The 26,226-nt window shown below is 49.0% G+C and overlaps 1 protein-coding gene across 4 annotated transcripts; it reads left to right on the top strand.

The window, feature by feature from the left end:
* Nucleotides 1–146: 146 nt before the first annotated feature.
* On the top strand, nt 147–26,226 carry MKI67 (marker of proliferation Ki-67). Of its 4 annotated transcripts, XM_047702169.1 has the most exons (16): nt 147–358; nt 752–931; nt 4,444–4,522; nt 4,634–4,749; nt 7,367–7,433; nt 9,307–9,352; nt 9,851–10,915; nt 12,509–12,678; nt 13,797–14,118; nt 14,209–14,327; nt 14,426–14,597; nt 16,376–16,531; nt 17,694–19,937; nt 21,033–22,315; nt 23,148–23,591; nt 24,973–26,226. In XM_047702169.1, exons 2-16 carry the CDS (start codon nt 840–842, stop codon nt 25,036–25,038), a joined length of 6,441 nt encoding a protein of 2,146 aa, XP_047558125.1. In that variant the 5' UTR covers nt 147–358; nt 752–839; the 3' UTR covers nt 25,039–26,226. The 4 variants fall into 4 exon arrangements, with proteins under 4 accessions (XP_047558125.1, XP_047558121.1, XP_047558123.1 ...); XM_047702165.1 differs by having other exon boundaries at nt 17,694–22,315; XM_047702166.1 differs by having other exon boundaries at nt 152–290; nt 17,694–22,315.

The following is a 26,226-nucleotide window of genomic DNA, read 5'->3' as shown; positions in this document are numbered from 1 at the left end:
TCGCGCCTGCCCATTGGTCTACTGTCGCACCGCCCCGTCCAATCGTAGCGCTTAGCGCCAAATTCGAATGGTTGTTTTCATTTGAATCGGGAGGGCGCGGCGGGGGCTTTACGCGCGGAGCTGCTAACGCCGGGCGCCTCCCGGACGCGGCTGGGCTGGGCTACCTGGTCGCCGGCGAGGCGACGGCGGGGGGCAGTGAGGACTGCGGCGGAGGTGGCCGCGGGCAGTCCCCGTCCTTGGAGCCAGGGGCGGGCGGTGGACGCCGGCGGGCGAACCTCTGGCTTTTCCTGGTGAGGACTCGGGCTGCGTCTGGCGGAGCGGTGGGCCGGCTGGTGGCTGTGCGGGCGACGGGTCCTGGGTAAGCCGGGGTCGGGGCGCCTCGGCGGGCGGGGGCGGGCGAGGGCGGGCGGTGTGCTGGGGGCCCGGGCCGTGGGGACCCCCGGCTCTGCGGGAACCGCGCCTGCAACGCGGCCGGGGCTCTAGCGAGGCGGTCTCGGGAGCCTCGACCTTGATGGACGGCGTCCTGGCCGCGGGTCTTTGGGGGCTACTGGGTGTTGGGGGGCGCTCTGGGGTGCAACGCGGGGCCTGGCTGGGGCTCCCCCAGGGGGCCAAGTAGCGTGTCGGTCGGGGTGGCAGGAGCATGGCGAATTGTACAGGCTGGCCCATTTGGTCACCTACAAGTGAGTAGCTCTTTGTTTTTAGAGTAAACCCCTCCACCCCCTGCCCCGCGTTTTGTTTTTGTTTTATTCAGGGGCATGTTCCTGCAGGGAGTTTGCTTCAGCAAACCTTTTGATGCCTGACCTTCCTATCCGGATTATACTCAAAGTCTTGTTTAGAAAATGGGTCCCACGGGTCGCCTTGTGACCATCAAAAGGAGTGGGGTGGACGGCCCCCACTTCCCACTGAGCCTCAGCACCTGCTTGTTTGGAAGGTGAGCCCTGCGCAGGGGTGGGCAATTTAGTTTCAGAGACATTAACATCCTAATCATAGAGTAACACACCAGAAACGCCCTAGGACTGGTTCCCCCCTGAATTTGCTGGGACTTTCCTACTTATTGTCAATGTAACATGGCTGTTTATTAGGAAATAGAATTTTGAAAACAACGTTTATATAGTTAAGTATTGTTTTCAATCAAACATGTTTTAAAATTGAGTTGATAAAATCCTTAAATGGAGGAAAATGTAGATTATTCTCAAATCCTGATTCCCTGTAGGCCTTCTTTAGATGACCAGTATGTTCAGCTGAAACCCCCGCAAACCTGGTGTGCCTTGGCTGGGGGGGACACTACTGAGCAAAGGAGGGAAGGAGGCTCTGTATTTGACTTGTTGGTTTTTTGGAAAAATGAAAACAGAAGTCCTGCTAGTGTTTTAAGAACTTTCTTCTTCTTGCTGAACCTGAGGCTGAGAACCACGGGCCATTCATGTTTCCACATTGAGCCCATGCATCTGTTAGACAGAGAGTGCCACTGATGGTAAATATTACGGTCCCTGTGTGACAGGCACACTCCTCCGGGTTTGTGACAAGCGATTTCTTATAAAATGATAAGTCACCCTCTCTGTGGAGCCCTGTGAGGTGGGGCCCCGACCGTCTTCTACCCATACCCCGTCCCGCCCCCACCGTGTTCTGCCTCACCTCAGACCTTCCGAGCTCATGCTCATCGAGGTGCTTTTGGACACTTTAAACTCTTATGACTGAAATGTTCTCTCTGTCTCCCTATGTGAGTGACTCCTTTCCAGCTTTCAGATATACGTTTAAATGTTCCCCAAAGAGAACCCTTCACTGAACACAGCTCTGGTCTTTCCTAACACCATGCAGCGTGATCAGTCTTTGGCTGTGACTCCCACTACTAAGCTGGTCAAGCACAGGGACTGTTTCGTTCATAATTAGGCATGCAGTGCCTGGTGGGGGTCTGGCGAGAGAGAGGTGATCAGCGGCACTCTCTGTCTAACAGATGCGTGGGCTCAATGTGGAAACATGAATGGCCCGTGGTTCTCAGCCCAGGGTTCATTTGCCCTGCAAGGAGACATCTGGCAAGGTCTGGAGACAATTTTCTATGTCACGGTGTGGGAGGTTGAAGCCAGCAGCATTAGTGAACAGGTCAGGGGTGCTGCTAAGGACCCTACAATGTACAGAACAGCCCACACTGGAAGGAATGTCAACGGTGCTCAGGTTAACAGCCACTGACCCATAGGGATTCTAGTTGGCAGTTTGCAGCCCCCCAGATTCTCAGGTCTAATGACATAGTCTCTCTTTCTCTCTCTTGCTACAGTATTCTCTTATCTAAAAATCAAATTCTCTTTAGTCGGAAGTAGCTGTTCACTCTCCGTAGCTTCTTTGCTCTTCAAAGGAAAAAGAATAAACATTTTGGTGTCAAATGTCAGTAATTCTCGTGATTCTACAGTAGTGATTAAATATATTTTTATGTGGGATTTTATCATTTAAAACCCATTCAAGGGGCGCCTGGGTGGCTCAGTGGGTTAGGCCGCTGCCTTCGGCTCAGGTCATGATCCCAGGTCCTGGGTTCGAGCCCCACATCGGGCTTTCTGCTCAGCAGGGAGCCTGCTTCCTCCTCTCTCTCTGCCTGCCTCTCTGCCTACTTGTGATTTCTCTCTGTCAAATAAATAAATAAAATCTTTAAAAAAAAAAATAAAAAAATAAAACCCATTCAAAAGTGTCATATGACATAGGTAGAAAGAGATATTCTTTTTTTTTTTTTTTTGCTTTGTTTGAGAAAAGTACTTCTTAAAAAAGGACGGCGGCAGAATACAGAGACCTCTGCACCAATTACTTGTTTTTTCTTATAGGGAAAGAACGAGTGGGATCCCAGGAGTTGTAGTGGTCCCTGGACAAATGAGCAGCATCTCTAAGTTATTCTAGGAACTAGAGCAACAAAACCCAAAGCCTAAATTTCCAATCAAGAAATTCTTCCAACAACTTAACTTTAGCTTGTCTCGTGGATTCCCACCCCCGTCCCCCTTTAGAGAAAAAGCATGACTTATTCCTGCCAACCAATGTCCCCACTACCAGAAACACCTTAGCACTTAAGTCCTGCGTCACATCTGTCTGCCTGCAAAGCTCACGGATGGAATGAGGCAAATACCCACAAAAACAAACACAGAAACCCGAGAACAAAACCTCAAACAAGAACAAAGTTTTGTCCGAAAGTGCCCGGGCTGGCAAGGTTAGGAGACCATGAGACATAAAACAACAGTGTATCTGAGGCCCGGTTAGTGTTACTCTGTGGGACAACTAGACAGTTTAGACAGACCTCTGTGGCTGACCCATTTCTCTGTAGGGACAGACAGAGCTAACACTAATCTCCACGGCTACTGACAAACTGATCTGTCCTTTGCAACCTATTTGCCACATGACTGAAACCACTAAACCACGTTTTCCCACAAAGGTTAAGAACACCGTGCAGCTAGGCAGGGACAAGAAACTCAGCACACACTCACACTCACACACTCACACTCACACAAACCAAGTCTGTCAGCCCTCGGGAGTCGACGTCCAGCTCTGAGATTATTTTATACCCCTGTAACTTTTATACACATTCTAGAAAGAGATAGTCCCAGCTGCAGAGCAGTGTATCGAGAACAGAGAGGAGAGTATATAACTGCTCAGACTTACAATAAAGGGAACCCCGGAGACCCAAGGAGACTTCACTAAGGACCATTTGGATTAGTTTGCATGTTGGTTTGGAAATTCCCCCTCTGGTGCTTCCTGCTGATGTTCTTTGTGTGGAAAGTGAAGTTGAATCTAATAATGCGTACTTGTTGATTGCATTCATATTTTTAATAATAGTCTTGTGAATCTGCCCGTTAATACAGCGTTGTTCTAAAGCAATGAAAAGTTCATGAGTCAATGGTATTGACAGTTTGCCAGGTAAAGGGCAGAAATGTATAATTCATTCATCATTTGAACAACCCCGTGATATAGGTGCTGATGTGATTGTCTGTTTGTATGTGAAGAGACAGGTGTTAGCATAAAATACAGCACCTGTAGCGATGATGAAAACTTTGAACATACATAACATTACAAAGGAACACACAGAAACCTTTCTTTATGGAAAAAAAGCACAGAGTATAAGAAATCGTTACAGTTCTCCCAACTGATGGAAAGTCCTCCCTTATTTGGGTATTATAAACACAGCCATTTCAGTGAAAGCAATCCAGTTTTTTATTCTAATATTTTCCATTATAATTGTTTTCAAGTACCCAAAGTCTTAAAGATTTAAAATAGTCGCTTACACAATATTTGTCAAAATTATTTGCCAAATGCACAGGTCATCACATCGCTTGACTGATTACCCCTTTCTGCCGTTTCATTTTTGGATCAAACATATGGTCAAATGCTGTTATATATTGAAGCATTCATGGGATTTGTGTAAAAAAAAAAAAAAAGGTTGCTGCAGCCTCAAACTCTCAATTTCTTCCCTCAAAGGGGTATTGAATGTGACATTCGAATCCAGCTCCCTGTGGTGTCAAAGCAGCACTGCAAAATTGAAGTCAGTGGGCAGGAGGTAAGTGGGTGTTTGAAGTCTGTTTTGTTGTTTTGTTTTGTTTTTTCCCTTTTCATTGCACTTTTTACCTAGTCATCAATTATTTAGTTTCCCCTTTCTTCTACTCTGTAGGCGATACTGTTTAATTTCAGTTCCACCAATCCGACCCAAGTGAACGGGTCTGTCATTGCGGAGCCCGTACACCTTAAGCACGGCGATGTGATCACTATTGTCGATCGATCTTTCAGGTGGGTGAAGGTGAATCCAGTCGCTCTCGGCGCTGATGCTCGGCAGACGTCTGTGACTTTTCTGTGCCACAGATGACGTCAGAGCGTTTGGAGCGGCCGCTCTCCCCACTGGTTCTCAGTCTGCAGTCACGTGGGCATAGCGGGGATGACACGTGGGGCTTCTGTGACCCCCTTTGAGGATCCGAGCGCGCGCAGCTGGGCCAAAGACGGGTGACCAGGGCCCCCCGGGGTTTTATTTTTGGTGCAGGCGGGGTGAAGCCACATGCATTTTTCAGTTTCTGTTTCATTTTCAAGTTAAAAAACGGTCCTGGGGAAAAGACACAAGACAAGCTGTCCAGCTCAGCTTATCATGACATGAGCTCCTGGGTGACTGTCACCTCTTAGGGGCTGAACTGTGCCCCATCAGTATCCTTATGTCGAGGTGTTCACCCCTGGCCAGCCAGAATATTACTGTATTGAAGACAGGGTCTTGAAAGAGGTGGCTGAGTTAAAAAGAGGCCATTAGCGTGGGTCCTAATCAATTTGACTGGTGTCCTTGTAAGAAGACGAGCTGAGGACACAGAAGAAGGGCAGCAGGTGCTCAGAGGGACGGCAGCATGAAGGCCGCAGGGACGGCCCTGGCCAGCCCAGGACAGAGGCCTCAGGGAGAGAACAGTCCCGCCGACACCTTGATCTCGGACTTCCAGCCTCCAGAACCGTGAGAGAATATGTTTCTGTGTTGAGGCCACCTGCGTGTGGCATTTTGGATGGCAGTCCTAGCAAACTAACACAGCACTCAAGCTGCAGACAGAGTATTTCCAGAACCTTCTTCGGGAAAGGTCTTCTAATCACTGCTTCTTTCCTTCACCAAGTAAACCACCCTAGTTGGCTTTTCTGATAACAAAATCTTTGGAGTTGTGCTACGGAAGCATGTGTCTCTAACCGTCTGGCTTCGTCTGTCTTTATTAAACTCTAAATTTGAAATAATGACGTATGTCCTTGCAGCTGACTTCTGCTCCATGCTTGGGAGAGCCAAGCACAGATGTCTGGTTTGCTCTTTCTTGCTGTCAGACTATTCCACCGAAATAAATCCCGGGTATATACATAATTCGTTCATTCTGGACAGAAGTTTGGGAAATTTCCAAGTTTTGAAGTGAGTCAAGGGCTTGCTTTATGACCAGATGTGGTTAATTTTTTACTAATCTCTCCTGCATGTTTGAAAAGAATATATGTCCTGTGGCTCCCATAGGTTGAAATCACACATTGAGGATTTTTCTTTCTTTCTGTTTTTTTAGTTCTTCTGTTTCTGCGTCTCTCCGTTGAGTGTTGAAACTTAGAATCCTGTCCTAGTGGGTGAAGCTCTGTGGCTTATCTTTCTGAGATACTCTGTATCTTCCCTCCTTTTTTATCAGTAATCACCTACTATCCTAGTTTCTGGCACTTGGCTTTCAACTTGTCATAATCCCTAAGGCTCAGGTTGTCTCTTACAACCAGCTTTTAGGTGCGTTTTTCTTTATTTATTTTAGGTGCGTTTATCTTCTGGATAGATGGAGCCTTTCATCATTATAAAGTGTCCTTCATCCTCAGGAGCAATTTTTATCTTGAAGTCTCTTTTGTTGACCTTGGCGAATGGCGAATGCCCCCTCCAGCTCGCTCTGGGTTGCTGATGGCTCCACGTGTCCCCTCCCATCCTCCACACTCATCCTGCAGGTGCCTTTGATTGTGCCTCAGGTCCCTGGGAGGCAGCGCACACTGGGTCACGTTGGCCATCATGCCGCCAGATGGCACACTGACCTCCTTACTGCTTCCATTCGTCTTGAGCAGATATTTCCTATGTGTTCTGTTGGTCATCTTCTTCCCATGGCTTCTTGTGAACTTGCCTTCCAGGAAACAGACTTCTAGGCAGGAAGCATTTGATGTGGAATGGAAACCAGGACTTCTTCCCCCAAATGAGATGCCATTCAGATTTGAGGTTAATTGAGATAATTAAATACCTCCAATACAAGAATGGGGAAGGAGGCTTGGGAAGAGGGACGTGACCATGAACTCTGAGGCCATGAGAAGTAAGTCCAGACACCCGTCTGTTTCAGATCAGGCCAGCTTACAGAGGCCAAGTTCAGGATGCCCACAGTTCTGTGAATTACGTCCGGGGTCTGGTCGAAGGACAGTGTATGCTGTTAAATCTGTCTCCATCTTCAAAAATGTGCCAGTCTTTGTTCAGATGCAGACGCGGTAGTCAGGAAACAGGAGGTCACAGTGTTTCTATACAGGGTGGCTCTGTGGTGACCTTGCAGTAAGGGTGACATCACCAAGTGCCTCAGGCCTCGGCTCTCCTGCGCAGGTTTTCACAGAGGAGGTGCTCCGATATTGTTGAAATCACACAGCTAATCTGCGTTGAGAAGTTAATCTGGGTCCCCACCTCTGACAACACTGTTCCAAAAGAAATTTGAGGTGACCTGTCCAAGTCTTTAGTGTAAAATCTTTTCTAACTCCACCTCTTTTTCCACGAATACAGTGAATCTCTTGAATAAAACCTCAAGTTTGTTCCTCGCTGCTTGGACGTGAATGAGATGAGGAGGTTTTCCATTAGTCACAGAGCTGGAGTCTGAATGTGTGTCTGTCCTTCTGTGCATTTCAGGTATGAAAATGAAAGTCAGCAGAATGGAAGCGAGTCAACGGAATGCCCGGGACAAAAACGCAAACAGGTGATGGGGGGGGTGCAGAGATGATCCAATTGTGGGCTCTGGTTCCTCTGCACGGTACTATGGAATCATTTATATGCACGTAGATGAGTGACATCTCACAAGGGAAGGTTGCTCGCCAGTTAAGAGAGGGACAGATACCTGAGATCTTAAACATACTGAAAAAACTTACAACTATGATTTTTTTTTTTTCCTTCACAATGAGAGGACTGAGTCAGTCCTACACTTTGGCCTGAAGGCTCCTGGACTATCTCACTATATGACCTTCTTGCAAACCTTTGGCTAGGACAGCCCATCACATAGAGTTAAAATCTCGGACCTAGATCCGTGGCTCGTGTTGTCTCCCAGTTACTGTGTTCTTCCATCCTTCTGCATCTGAAATGATCACATCAGAGCTGTGAGTCCCAGAGATGCTTCCTGACTTTGATGGAGAGACAACCCTGCTGCCCGAGAGCGTCACTGTGCTGCGTCAGTGCCAGAGAATCTTATCACCTGTGTCCATCCAAACAGTGTGGCTCTGTCAGGATGCAGTCCTGGGCCCATCCGCTGAGATTTAGGAAGCTTGCTGAAGCTGGCCACGCTGGTCTTCTGTGACCAGGTTGTAATTCACTGGCTTAAAAAATCCTATCAGATACTATGCCTGAAATTAGCAGGAAGCCTTCAACCGAGGATCTCTGCCCCGGCTACATGCTGCGTCCTTCCTGGAGAAAGGACCCTCGTAGTGATCTTGCCCCTCATTGGCTTTGGGGGAAAGCTCGCTTTCGAGGTTCTCTAACCACTTTGTTGGTAGGTGTTAGGGAACCAAGCAAAAAGCTGGACTTGGAGTTAGAAGTGGTCTCAAAGGCCTACCAACTGCTGCTTGTCTGGCGGGTGATAAAGTCAGTGTTGAAACTGAATACTGAGAATGTGTTATCGCCGTTTGACGGTGACTTTTATGTCTGGAATATAATGGTACAAAAATGGGCTTATACGCTCATATTTTGTACATATATTTTAATTTTAATTCATTTTTATTGTTTGGTCCTAAGATCCGTGGCCAACTTCAAGTTGGAAATAAGAAACTGATCCCCCACTTGGCATGTTAGAGAAGCAATGTTTCAGACACCAAGAAATCTGAAATTGATTAGGGAGAAGTTAAATTATTTGCCTTTGGATATACTTTGTGACTTTTTTTCCCCATCGTAATTCAGATGAGATACTTTCCTCCTCTGAAGCAACACTGAACTTTTGTACCTTACGTCCTTGTTATTCTGTGGTTGTTCCTCGCCCCCTAAAAATCTTCTGACAGATTGTGAAGGCAGCCGTGGGGGCCAGGTAGGAGTGTTGGATCTGATTGCTGGGCTCAGAGGGCACGATGCCTGTGATGTGCCGGTTGGTTTCACTTTCTCCTAAACATCCGGGCCCGGGTGCACCTGCCGACCCGAGCCCCCAGGCCGAGCGGGGCCCCAGCTCACCGCAGGTCCTGCGGCCTCTTTCTGACAAACCAAAGTATTAAGTCGGTAATTCTGTGCCCTTGGTAGGTTCACAGACGCTGAACATAGGCGATGTTTAATTTTAGCCTGAGTTCTTTAATAGGGTGATGAGAAAGAAGTTTGAGGAAGTTAGCAAAACTCAGCTGAGGTTCCATTGGAACAGTTTTGAGCTTCAAGTTTGTTTCTTATTCTATCATTATATATTTTTTTACAATCAGCTGAGAAATACATGTATTATGAGCACTTACCCCTAAGTGTCTTTGGCTCCTTTCTCAAAGTCTCTAAAATTCCTACAAGAAGAGTTTGGTAAGAAAGGGCATCCAGAGCCAGAACATTTTCATAAACATGACTGTGGGTATTTGAACAAGCACCTAACTCACTGTTTCTATTTTTCCAATTCACAGGATTCTCTGCATCGGGTCTCAAGGTCTAGCTTCTCTTCTGACCCCGGTTAGTAGTTTTTGGTTTTATTCTGGGATCCTGCACGATCAGCTCTCTGTGCAGGGTTAGGGCAAGGAAGAGGTAATGAGAACACCAGCGTTCTACATCTAGGTTCACACAAGTTAGGAGGTTGTGTTATGTAACACAACAGGCAGGCACCTGAGTTAATTTTTCCTCCCAGAGATGCATGGGGCACAATACTTATTAGAGCGTCCACGTGTAAACTGAACGTGGGTGTCAGTTTCATCGAGTAGATAATAGCCGGTGACCCCTCATATTGACCCCTCGTACTGGTTACAGAAGGCCGATGTGATTTATTTGTCTGCATCGTAATTCGAGGATCAGAATACTTCTATGATGCATTTTGGCAGTAAGTAGTTTGTGAGCTAAGTGAAAAACTAGATTGCAAGCCCGTTTGAAAAGGTTGTAAAATTTGAATACTGCACAGTGTTAATCACTGAGAAAATCTTGAACTTTCTGTTTCTTATTTCATAACTCATTGCCAAGATGGGAAAGTTCAAGATTCCAATGCCCGTTCAAAACTCTGTGAAGAAAATGTTTCCGGAAGCCCACTGATACACGTGAAGAATGGCAAAACAGCGTCTTCAGATGGTCCCAAAGATCACACTGCTAGAAAATCCCTTAATGCTGTCCATTCCTCAGAACTTCCTGGAGAGAACTTCAGAAATGCAATGGATCCTACAGCCGGGGATTTTAAGGAAGATTCCAGCATTGTCTTAGTGAGCTGTCATGGAGAACTGAAGACTTTCCCCTCTGAGAATAGTGAAAACCAGGAGTCTCCATTTAGGGAGCTTTACGAGTCAATGAAGGAAGAGTTTGACATGAAATCAGGAAAAGGAAATGTTACACAGAGTGGGAAAAAGTCGGGGTCGCGGAGTCATCGTGCATCAGAGAACGAATGTTCCGGTGAGCTACAAGATGGGACACAAGTCCTGGTCTCACTTAAATCCAGACCCAGGTCGGGTCGATTCACCCCAGTGAAGGCAGACCCTGCTTTGGGAGAACAAGGAATTAGCCAGACAGAGGACAGGAGAAAGGATGAGGAGGCCCTTCAGACTCCCAAGGAGACCACGGGTCCCAGCATCCCTCCTAAGGAGATGACAAGAACCAAGACCCTGGTCCATCATTCTCCTCACGATTCCTCACGAAAACGTCGGAGTGAAGACCTGCGTGTTCCCAGCGGAAGTGAACCCGTGAATCTGGCTCAAAGTGAAAGCTTCGGGACAGATAACAAGACATTCACTCCTCGGAAGTTCTTAACCAGCAATCCAACACCCACTAAAGTTGAAAATGCTGTTAATTTTGGAGCAACACCAGAAAAACTCTTCTCCAAGAAGAGGGCGAGTGTTCCCTCCAGTGTGGACGCTCTTGCCACAGAACCGGAAACTCAGACTCACACTGTTTTAGCTCCACTGCCCGTTCAAGTTGAACGGAAGATTCAGAGCATTTCCGTGCACCGGCCTGAGAAAGTGGGCGCCACCGCCGGGCCTTCGAGCTCTGGGTTCCCGGGCCGTAGTTCAGTTGATAGCAGCAGCTCTGGTGACTCCATTAGTAAGTTTACTTACCTGTGCGTTCACTTTCCCCCACAGGCTCACGCCTTCTTTGTATCTAGATAGGAAGTCACGAGACTTTCCTTCCCTCAGTAGCGATGGCTCTGGTGTTGGGGAGGGTCCTGGAGGCGTGGCGGTCTACTCATGCGACAGCCATATGCACCGTCCGCCCTGACAGACACGTCCTCACATCCTGGAGTGTCATTACCAGGGGCTCTGGGCGGAGTGCAGGTTGTCAGGGAGGAACACCGCGAGGGGCCTTAAGGGGGTCCAATACCATGTTGGGAGTCTCCTGGTGCACCTATGAGAAAATAGGAAGGAAGATAAACCCAATAAGCGTAATGGCTTGCTTTTTTTTTTTTAAGGTTTATTTTATTTTATTTATTTGAGAGAGAGCATGGGAAGGGAGAGGTCAGAGGGAGAAGCAGGCTCCCCACTGAGCAGGGAGCCCTATGCGGGACTAGATCCAGGGACTCGGGGATCATGACCTCAGCCGAAGGCAGAGGCTTAACCCACGAAGCCACGCAGGCGCCCAAGCGTAATGACTTTTCACAAAAGTTGTAATTCTGAACCGTAAGCCGTTGTATCCTATGAGTTTGCTTCCGTAAGTGAAGTCCAGGGAACTCAGTCCTTCGGAAATGTTTAAATATGGGGCGTCTCTCCGGTAATCATACTCTTCTCAGGGTCTCTTTCGAGCAGTTTTTCTGTTTTGTGTTTTGTGTTTTGTTTTTTATACAACTGGGGACTTTGCCCATGGGTTTATGCGTCAGGAGCTGTTGTAAGTGTTTTTCGGACATTCAGCCTGTTACTCCTTTGAGCAGGCTGCAGGAGTGCCCCCGGGACGGGCATTCCTGTGATTTCCTTCTTGCAAATAGGGACACTGATAGCCTCATGTCACACAGCCAGTGGCAGAGCTGTGACCTCTGGAGGAGGCTTGGCACGTCCCCTGGGCACCCTCCCACACTTCCCAGGGCTCTGAGCGTGTCCTGAAGTAGCAAGCTTACTGTCGGGCTCCGTCTGCAGAAGGTCCCTTGGGCGAGGTGCTCGCCTCTCAGAAATGCATCCCATATGCATCCGTCACGATGTCCCCAGGGGTCTCCGAAGAGGCATCACCCAGACAAGGGATTTCTGTCACGTGCTGGTTCACCAGGATGTGCAGTGGGGTTGGGACTCATGATTTGCCATTTTGAATCACCTGGAGAAGTTGTCCAGTTCATGACTTCTCACTAGGTTGGTCTGGATGAGCCCTGAGTCCATACGTGGTTTCCAAAAAACCTCAGGTCACTGTAGAAACGTCCATCTCTGTCATTGCCCAGTTCCAGCGTGGACGGCACCGGTCCGGATCCCTTTGTCAATATACAGGATTTCTCACCCTTTTGTAGAAAGTCTTTGTCCTGTCCAGTTGGGACTTGACATCTTGTTGGTTTGTCCCTGGATCTTTCCTGAGCTCTTGAAGCACTCCAGGCCCTCAGCGTGACAAGGGTGTTGGGTGTCAGTGAACTTCACCAGAGGCTTGTCTTTAACAGGAGCCTGAAGCGAGTCAACGTAAGTGTGTGTCTTTCATTCCTGTCCACATTCGTGTTTCCTTCTTTAGATAAGATTGAGGGAACGCCCCTGAAAAGAAGGCGGGTCTCCTTCGGTGGTCGTCTGAAGCCGGAGTTATTTGATGAGAACTTGCCTCCTAATACACCTCTCAAGAGAGGAGAGACCCCGAGAAGGTCTCTCGTCAGCCACACTTCAGCTGTCCTGAAGAAAATCATCAAGGTATGTTGGGCAGACAGTCTTCTCACTCATGCCCTTTCCAAACTCCCCACCGCCAATATAGTTACTACGAAGACCTTTTTCTTTCTAATCAAAAAGTGAAAATAAAAAAATCAAAAGTTGAGTTCCTTCCCGGGGCTTCGACGTACGACTCTAAGGAGGTTGAACAGGGGCGAGTCCTGGGGGTTGCCTTCTGCTGGGCCGTCCTGCCAGCCAGGCTTACGGAGTATCACGCGGGGGGTTCAGGAAAACTAGCAATTACAGGGTCACCCCGGTGGCTCCATGGGTTAAATGTCTGCCTTCGACTCAGGCCATGAGCTCAAGGTTGTGAGATAGAGCCCCGCGTCCAGCTCCACACTCAGCTGGGGAGTCTGCTGAAGATTCTGTCTCTCCCTCTGTCCTTCCCCTCCGACTCTCTCTCTCTCTCTCTCAAAATAAATAAATAATATCTTAAAAAAAAAAAAAACCCACTAGCAATTACAAAGAATCTGGAGACATCATGACACATAACCGTAAGGCATTTTTGCTTTTCTTTTAGAATTATGAGGTGAAAAGGGAAATCTCGGAGGTCAACCACCTGATTTTGACCATCAGCTGTGTAGAACTTTGAGTCAGCTACCCTAGGCTGTGTTGTCCTCCTGATTTTAGGCCTGTAGGGCCCCACGGCTCATCCCTGTCAGAGGGCCTGGTCTGTCTTTAATTTCTTTCATACCAAAAGGAGGGTAAGGTATGCCTGGCTCCTTTTCCATTTAATACTGGCTCCCAGAAATGAGCAGCCCTCCTTCCGTGTAGACCGAAGGGGATTAGACACCTACGGATGGTGCTTTTCTCCAGTTCAGATCAGAGCACGCTCACTTGTCACTCTCCGGGAGGCTCCTTTCGCCTTTCTACCCGTAACACCCCAACTAAGACTTATCTGTTGTTTTATTCCCATTTTATTTTTTCTAAAATGAGGGGGAAAGACTCCCATTTCTACCGGACCCCTGACAGACAGTGGATGAAACGCTTTGGTGTCTCAAGATTTAAACAACTGAAATTCTTATTTGAATAGGGTTCTCACGTTCCCTACAGAGATGTTATATCTGTGGTAAGGTTTCTTATGAACATTTAAATCTCATCAGGAATACCCTCAACCATCAAGAAAAGAAGATTCTTCAGAAATCCGTTTGGAAGTTTGTGCACAAGACCAGCGTAAGGGATCTCCAGCTCGGAATCTGACGAGAACTTCTCCAGTGGCAAATGAGGCCCGCCGTAGGTCGAGCAAGGTGCCCTCGGTCTCCAGTGGCAGCGCATCTCCTCATCCCACAGACACTCCCAAGAGGGGAGGCAGGAAGAGTGGCACCTTGCCTTCGAAGAGAGCTTCCATCGATCGGAGCCAACACGAGATCTTGCAGAGGATCTATTCCAGAAGAAGGAGCGGCGCTTCTGAAGCCAATTTAATCGGTGAGTGCTGGGTTGGCAGAGAAGGTCCTCAGGGTCGTTTCCTCAGGAATACAAGTTTGGAAATGTTTCAACACTTTCTCCTTCGGACAGTGGCAAAATCGTGGGCAGACGTCGTAAAACTCGGAGCCAAACAAACACAAGCTAAAGTGGTTAAACATGGCCCCCAGAGGCAACTCAGCAAAAGGCACAAGAGAACGACCACTCCAAAGGTAGGGGGCGCCCTTTCCCCTCACGCTCTTTGGTACGGTTCTGCGGTGTGTGCATTGACACTTTGACATTTTGCTCTTCTTGTTATCTTTTTTCCCAGAAGCCTGTTAGTGATATTCACAGTCAATTCAGCACAGGCCATGCCAACTCTCCTTGTACCATAATAATAGGGAAAGCTCACATCGAGAAGGTACACGTGCCCGCTCGGCCCTACAGAATGCTCAACAACCTTGTGTTCAACAAGAAAATAGACTTTAATGAAGATCTTTCAGGTAAATTCCCCCTCCGTGGGAGGATGCGGATAGGGGTGCTACCGTTGTATTTACTGTGAGTGGGTTTGGGGAGGATAAACATTCTAGTCGACCTCCTGGGGTGGTGATGGGCACAAGAGAAGGCTGGATTTGGAGAACAAGAAGGGGTCCCCAATAATAAAAAGGCTCATGAGTCCTGCGGGGAGCAGGTGGGCATGGGAAACGCACACTGTTGCCTTGGGTTGCAGCATGGGTGTGGAGAACCGGAAGCTGCTTTGTGCTGAAGAGAGCAGGCTTGCCCTTAAAATTGCCCTTTCCCTGCGTCTCTACTAACCGATTGCCCCAAAGTTAGAGCCACTGGTTTGGGCCACGTTTCTCTGCTTCATACTTTCCTTCCCTTGCATGAAGCTTAACTGTGTCTTGAAACAAAATCCTGTGAAAAGGTTTCCCTTAAGCAGCAGAAGTGGGATGGGACCTCCTTGTGGTTGTCCTAGGCTAGAACTAAGGCAAGAGCCCAGAGGTTGGGATTTCATGCCACACAGTTTGACCACTGGTTTCTGCCTTGCACATTTTTGGAGGGAGGTGACACTTGACTCCACCGCCCATTACAAGGTTCTTGTTTTTCTTTCCGGGCATATTTTAAGATGGAATCATTGTACTCCTCTGTAGAACCCAAACAAGGGACGCTGTGATTGCAGTCATAGTTGGATCAATGCATTTAGCTTTTAAAAAAACAAACCACAATAATGCAGAACAGTTGCCGGTTTTGATAACATGCTCAATGAGAAAAAGTTTCGAGTATATGCCCCCGATATGCAGACATACGCACATACGTGTGTCCTTATAAATTACGTACGAGTGTAACTAAAATCTGTGTCATGGAGCCTTGAAGATCAATTCTCAAAAATATTTTTAAGATCTAAGGAATAGAAATTTATATACTCAGTACCCAGGACAGCGGATTTCCTCAACCTTCCTTCCACACACCTTCCTAGAAAGTCAAACAACTTCCACCCCTTGGTGTGAGTGACTTTCATGACAAAACACCAATCTGTGCACAAGCCTGGCTCTGGGGTATTTTATGGAAGGCCAGAACTGGGGCAGAGGGCTGAGATTTTTAAGTGAACTGTCTGATCTGAGGGCCCTCAGAACAGGCTCCCCAAACACAATTTGCAAACACACCAGACAGAGCATTTCAACCCATTGATGGCGGAGTGAGAAAAGAGGAAATTCGAGTGAGTGTTTCAGAAAGATGAATCTTCCATCCGAAGAACTGTATGGTTCTTTTCTTCTATTATGTCAATGCTACGTTTTGGTGTAAAATGAAAACATATTGTCACTTGACAATACTATTTGTGGACAGCCCCATGGACGTCATTTTTTAAAAGTTGGGGACGTTTTATTTGTACATAAAACCCAGGCCTACATAAGTTAGGATTTTTCAAGGCAGCATGAGGACTCTAGTTTTCCAGATGTTGGGACAGGAGGCATGGGGATCCGGGCTCTGTCTCCAGCCGGTGCTCGGGATCAGGGCAACCGTCGAAGGCTGAGCTGTCGACTGCCTTCATTAGATTTTCTCACCAAGAGGAAAGACAGAGAAGAGATACGATTCCAACATCTCATCGCTCTTCCTCAACGAAATGAGTTCATTATTAATGCATGACCCTGTCTCCCGAGAATTCTGGGGAGGGATTCCCTGTACGCGCTCTGCCACTTCCTCTGGTGGGTCTGAGGGCCGGCGTGGCTGATGGCACGGGGAACGATACGCTAATCGCTTTTCCAATATTCTCACATCACAGGGTTAACTGAAATGTTCAAGACTCCAGCCAAAGAGAAGCCACAAACAATGAGCTTATGTCCCAAGGCTTTTTCAAATTCAGAGGACTTCATCGGAAAGGAGTTTGAAGTACCCAATTCGGGAGAAAAACCTCCGCTGTGCACTTCAGTAAATTTTGGTTGGTTTACTGCTTTTTGGTTTTTTTTTTTCCCTTGCACTTTGATGTTTTCAGTAGGAATTAAAGATTTTTGAAGATTTTTTTTTTGTTTTTGTTTTTTTTGTTTACAACAGATGCTGTATTACTTCTCTACAATAGATACTCCTGAAAAAATACCATTTGTAGCTTCTCAGTTCTGTCATGTTCAGGGGAAATTCCTATTAGCAATTGAACTAATGTTAGTATTTAGTGAGTGGCATAAAAAGGAATAATTTTAATAATTTTTAATAATTGTAATTGATAATTATATTAATAATTTTAATACAGTAGTATAACAATTATAAACGACCTGTGTATACTTCTGCCTTTTTTTTTTTTAAACATTTTTACTTATTTATTTATGTGACAGAGGGAGAGACAGCAAGAGAGGGGACACAAGCCAGGGGAATGGGAGAGGAAGAAGCAGGCTCCCCGCTGAGCAGGGAGCCCAATGCAGGGCTTCATCCCAGGACCCTGGGATCATAATCTGAGCTGAAGGCAGACGCTTGACTGAGCCCCCAGGCACCCCAGCTTCTGCCTTCTTTTAATTTAAAGAGGTTGAGCAGCACAGAAGTAAAATGATGTCTCATCACAGTTACGTCAATTTCTCAAACTCAAAATAAGTGTAAATAACGAAAGGGAAAGAGACTGCTCACTGTGTGATTATCACTGCTGCTGTTCTCGGTGGCCCGTGTGGTGCTGTGAGCCCCTGGTGGGAGAAATGAGCCCATCTCGCGCTCTCAACTGAATACCGGGTATACTGGGCACCCACCGCCTGTGGGAGAGGGAACAGCTCACCTTAACGGTACCTCCCCCACTGAGAAGCAGGTGTTTCCTGTGCAGTGTGGACCCCAAGCCCACTGAACGGAAGCCATGTTATGGCGTCAGGTGACATAGCTGTTTGCTTCTCATGTTTGAGGAAAAGAATGACCGTGTTCCGGTGCCCAAGATGCAGTGCAGTGCCCTACGGGAGACCCTTCTTAAGGATTTTTTTTTCCTTATATCTGATCCCTGTAGAATTATCACCTCAGTACGACCCCACTGTTGGTCACCAGACAACATTGTTATGATAAACATAAAATACCAGATCGGCACAATGTGGGGAAGAGAATCTATTTCTCATGTGTGTTTTTGTTTCCTATAGGAGAAAATGTATTCCGCGTGACTCAGAGTAAACCGCAAGAGCCATCCGATCACAGTCCTGCCAGCCCTGCCCTCAGAAGACCGGCTATTAGAGTAAACGCAAACATCGAGAAGACTCCAGGGTCGGAGGCAGAGCCTCTGAAGGTGACGTCAAGTGCAAACAGGTTTCGAAGGTCTACGGAGCTCAGAAACACACAGATGCCAGGTTCAGGGCACAGCGACAAAGAAGCAAACACAGACACTGCCGAGAACATGTCAGGGCAATGTCTGAGGAAAACTCCACAGCGAGGACAGAAACCAGAGGGAGCGACTGAGGAACGAGAGAGCTGTTTTGACACATGTGAGAAAGCTATCAAATCAGAAGGTAGTTCTGAAAAGATGGTGGCTATGAGGAGATCGAGAAGATATTCAGAGCAAAGATGGGATCCAATAGCCAACCTGACCACCCTCAAGAGACAGCAGGACACAGAACCCAAGGAAGACCTGGGGGGCATCCAAAATCTCCCCCAAACCCCCACTCACGCCCAGGAACCAATGGACGTGGAAAACAAAACCACAGAAAAGTGCAAGAAATCTTCAAAACTAGAACTAGTTGGCGTGCAAGCCAGGATGAACATAGAGCTGAAGACCCCTCCACAGAAAGTGGACCTAGAGGAAGAGCCCTCAACTCTCAGGAAGTCCATGCAAATGACAGGGGAAAACGTCCCTGTGCCTGGAGAACCAGAAGATGGTGATGAAGACATCAAATTGCTTAATAGAACTCCAAAGCAGAAAGTGCACTCTGCAGAAAATGTCACTGGAAGCAAGAGACGGTCAAGAGCTCCCAAGAGAAATGCCCCGTCCGTAGAAGACCTGGCTGGCCTCAGGGAGCTCTTCCAAACTCCAAACCACACAGAAAGACCAAGGCCTGACAGCAAAACCACCACAGTCCCCGGCAAATCTCCACTAGCAGATCCAGTCAGCACGCCAACAAGTAGAACGAGGCAGCTCGAGACCCCTCCCCAGAAAGTGGACCTAGAGAAGGAGCCCTCAGCTCTCAGGAAACCCACCCGAACACCAAGGAAAGCCATGCCGTCACACAGAGAACCAGGAGGTGCTGACGAAGACATCCGCTTGTTCAAGGAAACTCTGAAGCAGAAAATGACCCCTGCAGAAAATGTCACTGGAAGCAAGAGGCGGTCAAGAACACCCAAGAAAATGGTCCATTCCTTAGAAGACCTGGCGGGCCTCAAAGAGCTCTTCCAAACCCCAGAGCACACCCAGGACCCAGTGACTGATGACAGAACCACCACACTCCCCTGCAAATTGCCACTAGCAGATCGAGTCAACACACCAACAAGTAGAAGAAGGCAGCTCAAGACCCCTCCCCAGAAAGTGGACATAGAGGAAGAGCCCTCAGCTCTCAGGAAGTCCACCCAAATGTCAGGGGAAAGTGTGCCCTTATACAAAGAACCAGGAGATGGTGATGAAGACGTCAGATTGTTTAAGAGAAGTCCGAAGCAGAAAGTGCACTCCTCAGAAAATGTAACTGGGAGCAAGAGGCGGTCAAGAACACCCAAGAAAATGGTCCAGTCCTTAGAAGACCTGGCTGGCCTCAGAGAGCTCTTCCAAACACCAAACCACACAGATAAACCAATGACTAATGACAAAACCACCAAAGTCCCCGGCAAATCTCCACTAGCAGATCCAGTCAACACACCAACAAGTAAAAGGAGGCAGCTCAAGACCCCTCCCCTAAAAGGAGACCTAGAGAAAGATCTCAGGAAGCCCACCCAAACACGTGGGGAAAGCACACACTCACACGGAGAACCAGGAAGTGGTGATGAAGACATCAAATTGTTCAAGGAAACCCCAAAGCAGAAGATGACCCCTGCAGAAAACGTAACTGGCAGCAAGAGGCGGTCGAGAACACCCAAGAGAAATGCCCCGTCATTAGAAGACCTGGCTGGTCTCAGGGAGCTCTTCCAAACTCCAGAGCATACAGATAGACCAATGGCTGATGACAAAACCACCACAGTCCCTGGCAAATCTCCACTACCAGAACCAGTCAGCACACCAACAAGTAGGAGGCGTCAGTTCGAGACCCCTCCCCAGAAAGTGGACCTAGAAAAGGAGCCCTCAGCTCTCAGGATGCCCACCCGAGCGCCAGGGGAAAGCATTCCTTCACATGGAGAACCAGGAGGTGGTGATGAAGACATCAAATTGTTTAACAGAACCCCGAAGCAGGAAGTGCACTCTGCAGAAAGTGTCACTGGAAGCAAGAGGCGGTCACGAACCTCCAAGAGAGATGCCCCGTCCGTAGAAGACCTGGCTGGCCTCAGGGAGCTCTTCCAAACTCCAGAGCACACCCAGGACCCGGTGACTGACGACAAAACCACCACAGTCCCCTGCAAATCTCCACTAGCTGATCCAGTCCACAAGCCAACAAGTAGGAGGCAGCTCAAAACCCCCCACCAGAAAGTGGACCTAGAGGAAGAGCCCTCAGCTCTCAGGAAGTCCACGCAAACGCCAGGGGAAAACATCCTTGTGCCCGGAGAACCAGAAGATGGTGATGAAGACATCAAATTGTTTAACAGAACCCCGAAGCAGGAAGTGCACTCTGCAGAAAATGTCACTGGAAGCAAGAGGCGGTCACGAACCTCCAAGAGAGATGCCCCGTCCTTAGAAGACCTGGATGGCCTCAGGGAGCTCTTCCAAACTCCAAACCACACAGAAAAACTAATGGTTGATGACAAAACCACCACAGTCCCCGGCAAATCTCCATTAGCAGATCCAGTCAGCACACCAATGAGCAAAAGGAGGCGGCTCAGGACCCTTCCCCAGAAAGTGGACCTAGAAGAAGAGCCCTCAGCTCTCAGGAAGTCCACCCGAACTCTAGGGGAAAGTGTGCCCTCACACAGAGAACCAGGAGGTGGTGATGAAGACATCAGGTTGTCTAAGGAAACTCCAAGGAAGAAGCTAGACCGCGTAGAAAACGTAAGCAGAAGCAAGAAGGGGATAAGAACGGGTAAGGAAAAGGCCCAATTCCTAGAAGACCTGGTCGGTTTTAAAGAGCTCTTCCAAACCCCAGAGCACACCCGGGAACCAACAGCTCTTGTCAAAAGCACAGTAACGCCGGGCAGATCTCCTCTGGCAGAAACAGTCAACACAGCACCCCAGAGGAAGACGTGTCGGAAGATGCCTCGGGGGACGGCGGACTCCGAAAGCGAGCTCGCACCTCTCGGGGAGCCCGTCCAAACGCCAGCGGAAGCCACACACGCACACGGAGAGCCGGGAGGCGGTGAAGAAGTCATCCACTTCTTCAAGGAAACCCCAAAGCAGAAGATGAACCCTGCCGAAAATGTCACTGGAAGCAAGAGGCAGTCAAGAACACCCAAGAGAAATTCCCCATCCTTAGAAGACCTGACTGGCCTCAGGGAGCTCTTCCAAAGCCCAGAGCGCCCCCAGCACCCAGTGACTGATGACAAAACCACAGTCCCCTGCGAGTCGCCACTAGCAGACCCAGTCCACAAGCCAATGAGTAGAAGGAGGCGACTCAAGACCTCTCCCCAGAAAGTGGACATAAAGCAAGAGCCGTCATCTCCCAGGAAGTCCACCCGAACGCGGGGGGCAAAGGCACACTCGGGCAGAGAAGCGGGAGGCCCTGAGGAAGACATCGAACTGTTGGGTAAGACTGTGAAGCAGGAAGCGCGTTCTGCGGAGAATGGAGCCGGAAGCAAGAGGGGGTCAAGAACATGCAAGAGAAATGCCCCGTCCTTAGACCTGGCCGGCCTCAGGGAGCTCTCCCAAACCCCAGAGCACACCCAGGACCCAGTGACTGACGACACCACCACCACAGTCCCCGGCAAATCGCCACTAGCAGATCCAGTCCACAGGCCAACAAGTAGAAGGAGGCAAGTCAAGACCCTTCCCCAGCAGGCAGACGTGGGGCGAGAGCCGTCAGCTCTGCGGATGTCCACCCGACGGCGGGGGCCGAGTGCGGTCTCCGGCCAAGGACCCGCGGGTAGCGACGGAGACGTCAGATGCGTCAATGACACCGCAAAGCAGACCCTGAGCCCTGCAGAGAACGGAATGGTCCGGAAAAGTCGGCTAAGAGCACCTAAGGAAAAGGCCCCGCCCCTGGAAGACCTGGCCAGTTCCCCGGAGCCATCCCCGGTGCCGGATCCCAGCGAGGAAGCGGGAGAGGACGCAGGTGGCGGTAGGGCCGCTCCCGTGCACCCTCCGGGCCGGAGGAAAGCTGTGAGCGTTCCTCAGAGAAGCCTCAGGTTCCGTCGGGCCACAGCAGAGGAAGACCCGGGGCACCGGAGAGAGCCGGTCGGGTCTGGGAGGGAAGGCGGCGCTTCCCCGCCCTCCAAGAGGGAAGGAGGAACCAAGGAAGGTTCGACGGGAACAAAGAGGCTGCGCTCTGCGACCCCTGCCCAGGACGCGACGGAGGAGAAGCCGCCCCAGAAGAGGAGGAGGGCGGCTCCCCGCGAGGGCTGTGACCCACCTGAACCCCTGACAGCGAAGAAGAGTCTGAGGGTCGTGGCAGAGCGGATGCAACTCCCGGGAGACCCGCCAAGGAGCAGCAGGGAGGCTACGCCAAGGGCAGGAGAAGCGTCGGGCACGACCCCGAGCCATCAGGTGATGCTGGGGCACGTGTCATCTTGGGCGGGTGCTCTTGGGGCTAATGTCTGGTGTCATCTGTTCACGGCTTGAAGGTGTAGATGAGTATCTTTTCCCAAAGGGGTCTGCATTCCACACTGAGTATCTGCAGACTGAGGTAAAGGATCCTTTGGGGACATACAGAGAGAATAGACGAATTGGGGAGAAAAACTGGTCAAAATTGTCACAGCGAATTTTGACAAGTTTCTCGGAACCTGGCTGAGTTATGCTTCTCTGCAGAGGTGGGAAAGGTGCTGAGAGAAGGTGGCAGCTCAGTCCCGTGTTGTCACTCCAGAACCCCCAGGCAGGAGCCCTGGGTCGGGGTGGTGTCTGCCCCAGGCTTTACTTGGTTAGATGATCCTGCGTGGGGATTTGCGCCCTGAGAACAGCCTACCTGTCGGGTTTGTGAGGCGGGTGGGGGGACACTCCCGCATGGAGCGAAGCTCGTAAATTCGGTTCCAGAAATTGCGATTCCTCCGTCCTGCTCCAGCAACGGTTGGTAAAGGACTGGGAAATCGTTTACAGCTTGAAAAGGGGGCACTTTTCTAGAATGCGCTGTCAGTGCTTGTTTTAATCCAATTTGACATATACGACACTCAGATACAGTGATAGAAACTGAGGCCGACTTCCTTACTCAGTTTACCAGTGGAGAGGATTTCTTGTTGGGACAAAGTGCTTCCTGGCATCTTCTAAGACAACCGTTAACGTTTCAGGCAGATTCTTAGCTCACTTTGAGTGTCTCTCTCCATGCTGAATTGTGAGAATTGCATTACTCATGAGTGGCACGTTGCGGATGTCTTGTCATTTTTAGGGAAGGTCCCTGCGCTCTAGACGTCCAAATAAAACCGAGGCAGAAGAGACAAGACTCGAGCCTGTTGTAACAGCGACAGAAAAGCCGAAAACAAAAAGAAGTGACAAGAAGCCCTTGAAGACGTCCCAAGAGACAGCATTACAAAGCCCAGAAGACGGGGCCAAGCATGCGGCATCTGGGAGCAAAGCCCGGGAAAGCAGAATGTGTCTGAGGTCTGCGAGACCCACTAAGATGCCCTCGCCGGACGTAGCCCAGGAGAAGCAAAGGGAGAAAAGAGTGGGTGTCCAGGAAAAGAAGCAGGAGGAAGAAGTAAGGCAACCTTCAGACCCCATGCGTTTGAGATCTAGAAAAATCACAGTCCCTCCCGGAGGAAAGACTTTGGAGAGTGAACCCCAGCAGAGGGTAACTCGGAATGCCAAGAGATGCGCTGAAAATCTAAAAAAGGCAAGTAATTTACTGTTTTTCTTTTTATTTTTTTTATGAGCAACGAGTATCGTAATCTAATTTTTGCCCCATGTGCAAAAGCAAGGAAATATAACACATTGTCGGCTCCTAGTTCTACTACTGTAGGAAGCATAAGTCTAAACCGTGTATTTTGTGGCGCTGTATTCAGCTGTCTCTGTCTTGGGAATTCTACTTCCGGTAGAAACGTGACCTTGTGAAGTCACCATCCAGGAAGAGCAAGGAATGTAGGTAGTCAGTACTTTCTGGCTGCATACAACATACTGAGTAAGAAAATCCTAGATAGCGGTCTTCCGTCTCCCCGTTAGTTCAGCAAAACTTCCTAAAGCAGAAAGACCGTCCTGTCCGGTTTCCTCAGGAGTTCCTGTGGAAAAAGCTAGAAGGGAGGGAAGCTAGGTGTTTACACGGCAAGTGGTCCGCCAGGCCTGCTCATGTCCTGTCACCGTGAGCGGCACATAAGCCGTCTGCCGCTGGAATAAATCCACAGCAAGATTAAATTCAGTCCGTGTTCTTCTGGGGAATACTCGATTTTCTTAGTTTAAAAGAAGGGGGGTCGGCAGCTCCCTAGTGCTATAAATTTCTCAGCATGCATTTCGAGCCTAGAGGCCAGTGCTGGGGGCCACAGCTCTGTTCCAACATCTGGTTTGGTGTCGGCTGTGAAGGCAGAAGGGATCTGTTTCCTGCGTGCCGGAATGGGGGTGATGGCACTGTCCGGGGTGTCTTTGGGCTCCCCTGCCCCCTTTTAAGCTGTGAGGGAGCAGGGACAGGGCAGGTGATCAAGATCACTTGGTGCGGTCGCTGGTGGGGACTGCCTCCGGTGGGCTGTTGGGTTGGGGGAGGGGCAGAAGCAGACGCCCCCCTGGTTCTGAGAGAGAAGATGGTCTCCTGTGTTATCTGACTGTCCAGAGGGATGAGCCTCCTCCGGGTTCCTGGGACAGTCCCAGCAGGGTACCACCCCCATCGAGTATGGACAGATTGTGCACTTCACACGTGGGTTATTTGAGAAGACCCAAAACGTCCTGTCCTGTTTATATATTTGAATTCACTTTTTTGAGTGGTATTTTTTATTTAGTGAAAAAAATGCATTTATTTATGTAGAAGTTTTCTTTTTTTATTATGTATTAACTTAAAAGTAAGTTACAAAGCTTCCTATTTAAATTTAAAAAAACAAATAGTAACAACATTTTAAAAAACCAAAGTGCCTTTCACATGACACATCTCAAAACTCATTTCCAACCTTAAAATTAATTTCCTCAAACTAAAAGCCTGCATCACACCTATTAAGGATTTGGGTTTTCGCAGAGTTGGTCATGAAAAATTGTTCTTTTCAATTACTTAAGAGCTCTATTTTCTTCCCAAACAGGATGATGACAATGTGTGTATCAAGAAATTAAGAACCAGAAGTCGTCAGGACAATGAAGATATTTAGCTGAGAAGTTGAGAAGGGAAAAAAAAAACTAATAAGTGCAGTCTAGTGATATATTCTAGTATGATATTTGGGTAAATTTGAAAGGGAATTTTGTAAATAATGCTATTCGGGTGCTTAAGGAAAGAATTTTCTCTCTCCGAGTGGTCTATTCATAAAGGCCACATGGAGGTCACAAAGAGGACTGCTGGTCTCATAAAGTGACAAAAATATCAAACTTGGCTTGGGGACGGGTGGGGGCGGGGATTGGGACCCAGAATAATGCAGTGAAATGAAGCCGTGACGTTTGTCACCCCTGTCCGTCCTTATCGGCCCCACACGCCAGCACTTGCTCGCGCTGCTCTGTAAATGCTTTCTGTTGGCCCGCGTCCCGCATCAGAATGTGAAAGCAGGGGCTTCTGTCCCTAGTCCCCAGCCCTGGGCAGGCACTCAGGAAACGCAAATGAACAAACTCCTCGGCTATTTTTTTACCGGGGAGGGGGTGGGGGGGGACACACTGGGTCTACTCACAAGGGCTGTTGGTCCCCTGTATGGGACAGTCCCATTCTCAGGGTTCTCGCCATGGAAGGGAACACGCGTGGGGCCTGGAGGAGGCTGGTGGCCCCAGCTGCAGGGTGTAGGGGTCACTGGTGTCTTACATTTTCCGCTTCAAGCATCTCTCTCTGACCTGGGACAGCTCACATCAGAGAAGGCACCTGGCGCTGAGTCCCAGGGCCGTGGGCCAGGGTACCCCTCGCTCTGAATGGCCATAACTCTCCTAGCTTTTCGCATTTTCCTCTTATGTTTTCTGAGCTCTCCCGAATCTGCGCCCACCAGCGCTTTCTCTGACTGTCCCTGCTGGCTGCCTTCCTTCCCAGCACGTCCCCTTGTTCAGGAAATAACCAAAACCCTCTTCCAAAAGAAGGACCGTGATTCCCGCGCCGTCCACACAAGCCACGGCCCCTTTGGTCTCAGACCCAGACAGCCACGTGCCGGGCATCTCCACCTCCACGTTCCACTGTCCTGTTCCTCTCGTGTTCCCTGGATGAGAAGACAGCACACCGTCCCTCCGGTGCCCTGTCCAACCAGGTCCAAGTGGGGTTGGAGGACCAGGTAGGGGAGCTGTCCCCTACAGCGTCCCCGTCTGTCCACTCTGACACCATTGTGTCTGGCGTGGAGCCAGGTGCTCGTAATAAATGTCTGCTGAATGAA

The sequence above is a fragment of the Lutra lutra genome, chromosome 14 (assembly GCF_902655055.1).
Source record: "Lutra lutra chromosome 14, mLutLut1.2, whole genome shotgun sequence".
NCBI classification, from domain to species: domain Eukaryota; kingdom Metazoa; phylum Chordata; class Mammalia; order Carnivora; family Mustelidae; genus Lutra; species Lutra lutra.
The sequence above is the reverse complement of the archived record's forward strand: the minus strand, read 5'-3'. Positions and strand labels throughout refer to the sequence as shown.